Source organism: Bombyx mori, chromosome 13 (genome assembly GCF_030269925.1).
Source record: "Bombyx mori chromosome 13, ASM3026992v2".
Taxonomy (NCBI): domain Eukaryota; kingdom Metazoa; phylum Arthropoda; class Insecta; order Lepidoptera; family Bombycidae; genus Bombyx; species Bombyx mori.
This window is the reverse complement of record NC_085119.1, coordinates 10,682,538-10,692,542: the sequence shown is the minus strand read 5'-3', so window position 1 is coordinate 10,692,542 and position 10,005 is coordinate 10,682,538. Positions and strand designations below refer to the sequence as shown.

Below are 10,005 nucleotides of genomic sequence, written 5' to 3'. Positions count from 1 at the left end.
CGAGGCCCAGGTCGTCATGTAGGTCAACGTTCCTCACGAACCAGGGAGCTCCGACGGCTAACCTGCAAAAGCGGGCCGCGTGAGCGAACACCACACTCGCGTAAGTCATGACGGGCCTTATGCAAGTTTTGTAAAGTGTCACCTTGTTCCGAAAGGACATTTTACTCCGCTTGGGATGGGATAGAGTCTGCCGAGAATAAATACGGCACGATCGCGGACTGTTTTTATATGCGGGCGGAATGTCATGGATGCATCCAGGCTGACACCCAGGTACTTTACCTTTCTGGCCCAGGGTATAGGTTGGCCGAAGAGGGTGATCGGGCGTATGACCCCCTACCAACATCGACAGTGGAGGAGGTGGTTATGGACTAAAGGAAAGGCAGGGAGTGATGTCAAGGCAAGAGTGACTAAGACTCTGTCAAGAGGAATAGATTATGAAGCTTATTCTACTGAATCGTTTCAGAATCGATGAAGTCCATCCAAATATCACTGCGTTTGTACAAGATTCTTATATATACATACATGTTCATACCTAGAATACATAGTGAATTTAATAATTATTTTCATTTAAACTTAAGTAATTTTTTTAATGTACATTTATTTATCCACTGGTGTGAATTAACAAAAAAATTGGTAATCTTTGGCTCATATTGCAATCAATGATTTAAGCTTCTACAGCTAATTTAAGTACCCCGCGATGATGATCAATAAATCACGGATAGGCATAGTTATCCACTAGTGGATTATGAGTCACACATATATAAACATGTATTAATAGGTGTTTCCATTATATACGAAATTTATGAACCTAAAAGTAAAAAAAATAACACTACCTTACAGAGATAAATGGGTTGGTAAGAACATACATTATTCAATCATACCCTGGTCTTATTGCTGATCTCACCACCACAATATCAGTCCGTCCCGGCAACTGACATGAGATACTGTTTACACGATAAATTGTAATATTACACAAACATTTGGATGTATTTATAGCATCATAAAATCGAAAGACTCAGCGGAAGATCGGCGAACCGCGTTACCAATAATGCTACTATGAAATAGAACGAGGCTACTGAGAATTCGATTCATAAACTAATCTTGAAACAATGTAAAAAAACAAATTCTTAAAACGAATGGTCACCGCTTCTGAAATTATATTGAACTACATGATTAGAAGTTTCTAATGATTATAATTAATACTACATAGTATATTTGAAGTTGTCGTGGTCTAAAAGGTAAGATGTGTACTGTACCTGTTTACGTAATAAATAAAACATGTGAAACTGAACCTTACCTCCTTTACTTATTCTTCTAGTGACCGCAAGTGAACCTCAGCATCCGGAACCAGATTTGTCAATATTTATCGATCCAGCGTCTTCACCTTAGTAATCAGCTTATTCATTCATTCATTTACCACTATTCATGTATTAACATAAATAAAAAACGCCATGCAATATATAAAACACAATTTATTCAATGCCATAATTGATGACCGATCATATAGAATATTTTGCACAGCGATGCGAATCAAATTCACCTTTCAAGGTTTCCAAAAGGGACACGTTTTAAAAATATGCAGTCAGTATGTGTGTGTGACTAGTTCAAAAGAAACTGGAATTGATATTTGTATATAATATACGTTTTAAATCAAGTAGTCATTGTATTTAACAAAAAACATGAACAATTTTAAGAGTTTGGAAATTAATATCATTTTAAATATATACCTTTTTTTTCCATAAATATAAAATCGATTTTACAAAATTACTAAAATCTTATAAAAAAACACACTCAGAATTTAAAAATTACAAATATAAATATTTACACAACAGAATGCATGTTTACTCAAACATAAAACTATTATTAAATACACGCATTATTTTCATAAATGAACAAAAACAACATTCTAAGTACGTTATTCACAAAATTTGTGATGTAGGTGATACTTCTATGCGACGTGCACAGGAATCTGCATATGGTGTTCGTTGATCTAGAGAAAGCGTACGACCGAGTACCTAGAGCAGTTTTGTGGTGGGCATTGAATGAGAAAGGTATACCTGGTAAGTATGTGAGGTTAATCTGTGCCATGTACAGTCGAGCCAGGACGTATGTACGAACCGCCGCGGGGAATTCCGACGAGTTCAATGTGGCAGTGGGCTTACACCAAGGGTCTGCACTAAGTCCCTATCTCTTCCTGCTTGTGATGGATGCCTTGACATCGGAGATACAGGAAGAGCCCCCTTGGTGTATGCTGTTTGCCGATGACATAGTGCTCGTCGGAGAAAACGGGCTCGAGGTCCAAAACATACTGGAGAAATGGCGATGCAAGTTCGAGAGTGTTGGCCTAAAAATCAGCAGATCGAAAACCGAACATCTGTTCTGTGATTTTGGCGGTCTCTCCAATTTTGCACCCATTTCCCTCGACGGAACACCTTTGCCAGTATGTCAAGACTTCCGCTACCTAGGGTCTGTTATCCAAAGCGACGGTGAACTGGATCGTACTGTCAGGCACAGAATTGACGCAGGATGGATGAAATGGCGGCAGGTCACGGGCACCATATATGACTCGCACATCCCTCTTCCCCTAAAAGGGAAGATATATAAGACCTTAATAAGGCCTGCCGTCTTGTATGGATCAGCGTGTTGGACAACGAAAGTGGCGGATGAAAGGCGATTGCATGCAGCAGAGATGCGAATGTTGCGATGGATGTGTGGAGTAACGAGAATGGATAGAATACGGAATGAATATGTTAGAGGAAGTCTGAAAGTGGCACCTGTGACTGAGAAGCTGAGGAGTGCACGTTTGGGATGGTATGGACATGTGATGAGACGGAATGAAAATGAGGTTGTTAAGAGAGTGTTAACTATGAATGTGGAAGGATTTAGAGGAAGAGGTAGACCTAAGAAGAAATGGATGGATTGTGTGAAAGACGATATGGGTAGGAGGGGAGTGAGCGAAGAAATGGTATATGATAGAAGAGTATGGAAGGAGAAAACATGTTGCGCCGACCCCAGGTGACTGGGAGAAGGGCAGGATAATGATGATGATGATGATGTGATACTTCTATGCTTATTTTTTTATTCAGATGTTCCTGTTTTTTTAATTTATTAACCTCATAAGTAAGCGGTATAAGTTAGGCGTATGAAACAATACTAGAGGTCCCGCAGTAGTCGAAATTCGACTATAATTAATGGGAATTGTAAGTTTGTACACTATTATGATTGTATTTTATACTTCTATAATCACAAATTTCGCCAAGACTACACTATAAAAAATATTAACAAAGACAAACCATATTCTATTCTCAATTTGACAACAGACGTCAAGAACAAAAGTTTGACAATAAATAGTATGCATGCGTGTGTGTGTCAAATACATGGTATGTAGTGTGTGTAATGTTTTCTTTATTGATTTAATGTATCTTTTACGCATTATTTAAAAAAAATATTAGCATTGTGCACTTCTTCTCTATATTCTCTATAAGTGTGGAAAATTTCATACTCCTCCGTCCGCGCAATTTTCGTAAAAAGGGATACAAAGTTTTTGCTTCACGTACACAAATTAAACTCAAATCTGGTATTTATCTAGTCTTCTAACAGTATCTCTTGATTCATCGAAATTGTTTCTGTATCAAAACGTGTGATAACCAATTATAATTAGTAAAGTGATCAATAAACCATATACGAACTGTTCTGTGGTAGCTCATTTTTCAAACAATATATTCGACCTGAATTAGTATATACTCGCGTAATTATAAATTAAATTCTCAATTATAATTACGTATTTTATTTAAAACAAACGTTTTAGATCTATGAAGGAAATCATTGCATTGAATTTTGCATTTATGCATATCATAACGTACGCATATTTTTTTATACAAAAGCTAGCTCATCGTTGAAGGCAACTTTTTAGTTGTAACTATACAAAAGGTGCCAGTAAGTACGATATCCAAATGACGATGAACGTACTGTAACTTTTTTCACATAAGAAAACATTAAATATCCTTAAATTAAATGTCCTTCTTCAAACGAGGCTTGTGGAGAGTATTAAGCGGTAGGCAGCGGCTTGGCTCTGCCCCTGGCATTGCTGAAGTCCATGGGCGACGGTAACCACTCACCATCAGGTGCGCCGTATGCTCGTCTGCCTAAAAGGGCAATAAAAAAAAATAAAAAAAAATTATGAATTTAATCACAATGATCATTGCTCTTCAAATTACTCAAGAAAAACACTTCAGTATTAATGATACGTATTGGTATATGTATCGACGAAATACAATAAATTATAAATACGCTAGGCGCGTCGTCTACAACTTCCTCGTGCATATTTGCATATCCATACTATTGTATTCTTTTTATGTAATTTTCTGTAATGTGAAAGCGTTTATGACGTTTTAATAATTTTGTAGAGAAGAAAATTTTATTGTGACTGATTTTTCACTCATACTTTTTTTTTATTGCTTAGATGGGTGAACGACCTCACAGCCCACCTGGTGTTAAATGGTTTCTGGAGCCCATGGACATCTACAACGTAAATGCACCACCCACCTTGAGATATAAGTTCTAACATCTCAAGTATAGTTACAACGGCTGCCCCACCCTTCAAACCGAAACGCATTACTGCTTCACGGCAGAAAGAGGCAGGGTGGTGATACCTAACCGTGCGGACTCACAAGAGGTCCTACCACCAGTAATTGCGCAAATTATAATTTTGCGGGTTTGATTTTTATTACACGATGTTATTCCTTCACCGTGGAAGTCAATCGTGGACATTTGTTGAGTACATTAGAAAAAAATTCATCATAATACACACATAACTTTTTCAATCAGATACCACATTATATATGTATTATTCCTTCCTCAATCATTCGCTTCACCATAGAATGTACGCACAGCAACGGTTTCAGTCCATAAGACACCTTTCTACTGAAATGCTGTGACGTTTATTAGTTTGGTGAATATTTATGGCAACCATAAATTGAGTTGACATCTTTTACTTACAAGTGGATGATTAAATTGTACATTTTGATTAAATAGATAAAGTGTAGTTACGATTAATTACGCTCAACCTCATTTAATGAAATAAATTGATTATCGGCTTCAATAATAACCTTGTTGTAGCTTACGAGATAGAGTTTGTGTTGTTTCATTTAAAAAAAATCCATACGAAACTGTATCGATATATGGATCCTATGACGAAACTTCAACGATGATTCGGAATTCGAGTATATTTGAACATTGCCAAAATCATGACACATGTTTACAGGAAACGATGTAAGCCGAAGATGAAATAAAATACTTGTACCAAACCAAAATTAGCACTCTCGAATTGTTGTCCAAATTCACGCAGACATTTATTTCTATACTTAAGTCACGTGATGTTTAAGTCATCAATAAAACTATTCGGAAAACGTATCACGTCAGGCATGAAATGTATTTCATCGTAAACCATGACTTAATGCGTTCCATACGTACTAGTATTAGGAATAACAAGTCATAAAACACAAATATATCCGTTACAAAAGTTATGTGAAACGTCTAGACAAAGCGCCGCCTGCCTACAAAATTAAACATCTTAACACAATACACAAAAAAAGTTCAATGTACACAACATATTGGTCACATCTTTATTTCGCTGTTGGCACACGAATGTTTTCGTATGCCGTCAAACGAGCGTTAAGTTCCATTTGAATATGCAATTTCGAAAAGGGCACATGTCGCATATTTTGTCAAATACATTTTTTCACATACATGTACTTTTGAGGATTACCTACACTCATTTTATAATAATTCCAGTAATTTTCAATTGCTAATTAACACTAAAATATATCTCAAAAGTTAATATTTCAAATTTTACACTGCTTTAGAAAATAATCAGTTTTTTTTCATTTCCTGAACATTTTACATTTTCAGAGATGTGCCCTTTTGGAAATTACATATTCATTTCGTTCCTTCACTCCACATTGAGATCAAATTATTTTAGATTTAAATACTTTTTTGTTTTGTTTCAGAGGCAAAAGTTCAATTCTGATGACCACGATTCCAAAATGTACATTCCAAAATTTTCAATTTGTATATTGTAGGTCGGTGGTGGGTAAATACTTAGAAGAATCAACATTCTACATACAATAATAATTATTGATAGTCACAGCAAAGAAAAACCTGATTTCATTCATTTTGAGCATAGGCTGTATTGTCGAATAGATTTAACTCAAACTTTAAAAAAATCATATTAAAAGAAGCGGTACATATCCAAATCCTCGGATTCGCCTAAGTACCTACTGAAATTCTTTTGTTAAATTAGTTGCTTTTTCCAAATTCTCGCCACAAAAGGTGTTAAATTATAATCCGTATATAATAATTAATAATAACCATAAATACTTTAGTAATAACATTAATAATAATTAAATTAAATCAGAAATGCCAAAACAATTCCATAACGAATTTTGGCCAGACTATATTCGGCAATAATCTCCGCATAAGTGGATAACACGACAATGCTATCCCTGACTACAGATACCAGTTCTGTTCTGTTAATCTTCGCATAAATAGTGGAAAACACGACAATGCTATCCTTGACTACTCCTGGTATCTGTTCTGTTCCTATGATCAGTCCATCTTTGTAATGATTTGATTATTACTATTAACTCCCTTTATTCGTGTCATGAGCCGACTACTCGATAGCAGCAATCCTAATGCAAGTGAAATTTCGACGTAATGTCTAAAGGCGCTTGGCGGTATTCTTATTGCAGTGTCAAAGGACTCTTGAGCTCTTCTGTCATTGAAACGCATAATTTCATAGTACTATTAAATTAAAAATCAAAATCAAAAGCCGTTTTAAACGTAATCGAATACAATTAGTCTAATAATATTATGTATTTTAGTATCACTAACCTTTTAAACACAAAAATGTATCCTTAAATTGTCCCCCACAAACATAAACCGTGTTAAACACTGTTAATTGTTGTTTTTCGGTAATTCGTGATTTCTAATAGCTATCGTGATGGAAGTCATCACGATAACTATTCTCTAGTTGTGCTGAATATTAAAATGTTTAACTATAGTACTGTTTTTTTTTTTCAAGATGTTTAAAAAATAAAATGTTTACTTGTAGGTAAAGGTTTGCATTTTAAGTTTCGGTCATATCAAATAAATAAAAATTAGGATAACTTCCATTGATATTGGTAATAAATTATATCATTAAAGTCTGTCATATATCCAATACCAGCTTCTTTTAAAGTATTTCATTTCTCATACGGTTTTATATTAAAAAAATTTATTCTTACTTTTGAAACACAGCAAATAAATACATACAAGGACTCCAAAAATGTACAGTAAATCTTAACAATATTGTGCCGTGTCTCATGAAGGCAGTGCTAATAGCATGTTAATATAGAAGTGAAACACCCTTGAACTTATCATAATGCTTGAAAAACACGCAAAAAGAAGTCCGTGATCCGACACCATAACAATATCAATATACATAATCTATGCGTAAAATTAAGAATATTTTGTATATTAGATCAATGTCGAAGCACAGACATTTTATTCGAATATCAAGATTTTTTTTTCGATAAAACGCTTGAACAATAAACACTCCACATTTAGTTTTATTCAGTGTCACCAATTTCCAGGCTGGGCATACGTATTTTTTGAAGTGAAACTTCTTTAGGCGCATGAGGGTAAAATTTTTACAGAACGTCACGCAGGTATGCAACGGAAGTGACATCAACTACTATTGAAATTAAGTACTTGTCAAATGTCAATAGTAGTAGTTGTTATATTTTTCCAACTGGAAAAGCAAATGTATCATACCATATAGCCTAATATTATATAATTTTTTTGTGAAATTTTTTAATAGGAATTGAAATGAAATGAAAAGAATTTGGAACATTAATCAAATAGCATGAAATTAAATTAGTCTCAATTCAATTGGCAAAATATTAGTCATTTACAATTTAGAAATCTAAACATAATGTGACTGTCAACACTGAGGTTTGAGATCGACATTTGACAGACTTTTGGCGGGAACATATCTTCCTTTTTCCCTTCCTCTAAGTCTCGGAAATCTAAAGTTTTGGATTTGTATAAATATAAGCAAGACTTATAAATTAGTTCGCCAAAAAAGTTTCACTTCTGACATGTGTACTTTGTACGCACGCACTTTTTTTTTAAGTATATCTTTTGAATAATTGTAGCATTTTAAACACGCCTAAGCTCGATAGCATTGGAAAGAGTCAAAAAGTAGTTCAAACAGACGATTCGTAAATGACAATTTGGACGATCGGAGGCTTTTGCTGTACCGGAGATGTGATGTCCCTGATGACCGCTTCGACGGCTGCCTCCAGTTCTAAGCGACGCTTTTCCGATAGTGCTCCACCACCGGCGCTGCTCAGACGCGGCATTGTAACCTGCGACAATTGTGAATTTGATTAATTCGTTACATATTATGAACGAATGTTAATGATTTGAACTCAAGCCTGGCAACAAAAATTAATTTGACGAATCAATTTCAATTAGAACATAATTGAATTAATTAACTATAAACAGAAATTGAACCTCATATGTAGAAAACTTTGATCTCAATTCAATGAAACGCAATTTTATTTATAATTAAACATCCAATTCGTACAATTCATTCGATTTTCCAAAAATTTTGATTAGCAACCTAGTAGTAGATTTCATAATCATCAAATTAAATTATTATCTATGAATGTATGATACATTAATTTGAAATATTTTAAGTGCGTCGCGTTTCTACAGCAATAAAATACACCCTCATTAGGGGGTAATCAAGGCTTTAGCTAGTTAACGCGGGCTGTAAATCTCTCGAATACTACTTAGGCAGCAAGCTTACTTAAATAAAAAGCAAAAATTAGGCTGAATCTTTAATTTTTTGTGAACTAAATAAATTTAACCATGATAAATCGAAGGGATTTAAGTTTTTGAAGTTATACTTCTTTAGGCGCGTTATGAAAAATTGATGAGAGTGAAATTTTACCGTAACACAAAATTAACAGAATGAAGTTGCTCACTAAATAGCTCATTACAATACGACCGACGTAACTTGGCGAGTCTGAATATAGCCGCAGGTGAACTTTCGTGCATGTACTCTCGTAAAAAAAAGTGTTATTAGCATTCATTTTTTAGTAATATAAATGACAAAATTATTATTTAATATAATTCATACTAAATATTATTAAATTATTAACGTTAAATATTTATTATTAATTATAATTTAATATTTAAAAAAAAGAAATAAATTTAATAAAAATAAAGTATAACTTCTTACGCGCGTACATAAGTACACGCACCCTTTTTTTTCTTATTGCTTATAGGTAAATTAGTTGACTATAAAAAATACTTAAATCAATTTATCAACTAATTTAGTCACGCTCAAAACAAATGAAATGACTAACTATAAGGAATATTTTCGTTACACGCGTAATGTACGTACATCTCTTCAAATGGAATTTCATTAAATACGAAGCACTTCCGCAATCTACTACCGCTGTATTGAAATATTTATGCAACCCGTTTTACATTAAGATAATGGGTACGTAATTTATTTATAAGCAGTGCAAGAAAAAGAGCCATTACATTTTACTGCATTTAAAAGGTGAAGGATTACGTCCATTTATTCCTAGTTATATATCGATACGTGGGAATAGATGATCGTTTTCAACATATTACTTTGCATCAAAGCATTACAAAATAATGCAAGCATTAGTAAAATGTTACGTGTATTTTATTGGGCAATAAAACTAAAAGGGTAGTAGTTACGACATTGAAATATAACTCGGACTCGATCTGATATGCAAAAAGCGTACGTAATGTCAAACGAAAACTATGCCGACTTCAAAATGAACTTTCATAGTACGAAAATTTGTTTAATTCTTGTATAAACCTTTATTTTTTTTAAAAGGGTCAAACTTTTTCATGTAGCTAGCTACAATTTTCTTTGAAGTCGTCAATATGTAAATGATACACGTGATTTTCTTTGATAAA

The 10,005-nt window shown here is 34.0% G+C and overlaps 2 protein-coding genes across 4 annotated transcripts in view; one reads left to right on the top strand and one right to left on the bottom strand.

Annotated features, from left to right (window-relative positions):
* Nucleotides 1-244: 244 nt before the first annotated feature.
* Nucleotides 245-6,080, top strand: LOC119629383 (uncharacterized). The gene is made up of 3 exons (XM_038015065.1): nt 245-397; nt 1,940-2,545; nt 6,009-6,080. The coding sequence occupies exons 1-3, from the start codon at nt 245-247 to the stop codon at nt 6,078-6,080; spliced, it is 831 nt and encodes a 276-aa protein (XP_037870993.1).
* The window catches only part of LOC101744128 (TWiK family of potassium channels protein 7), a 24,786-nt gene continuing 18,321 nt past the window's right edge, over nt 3,541-10,005 (bottom strand). For all 3 annotated transcript variants that reach the window (XM_062671863.1, XM_062671864.1, XM_062671862.1), the window contains one exon: nt 3,541-8,408. In XM_062671863.1, the coding sequence (XP_062527847.1) occupies nt 8,247-8,408 (162 nt within the window). In that variant the 3' untranslated portion in view covers nt 3,541-8,246. The remainder of the gene's footprint in view (nt 8,409-10,005) is intronic.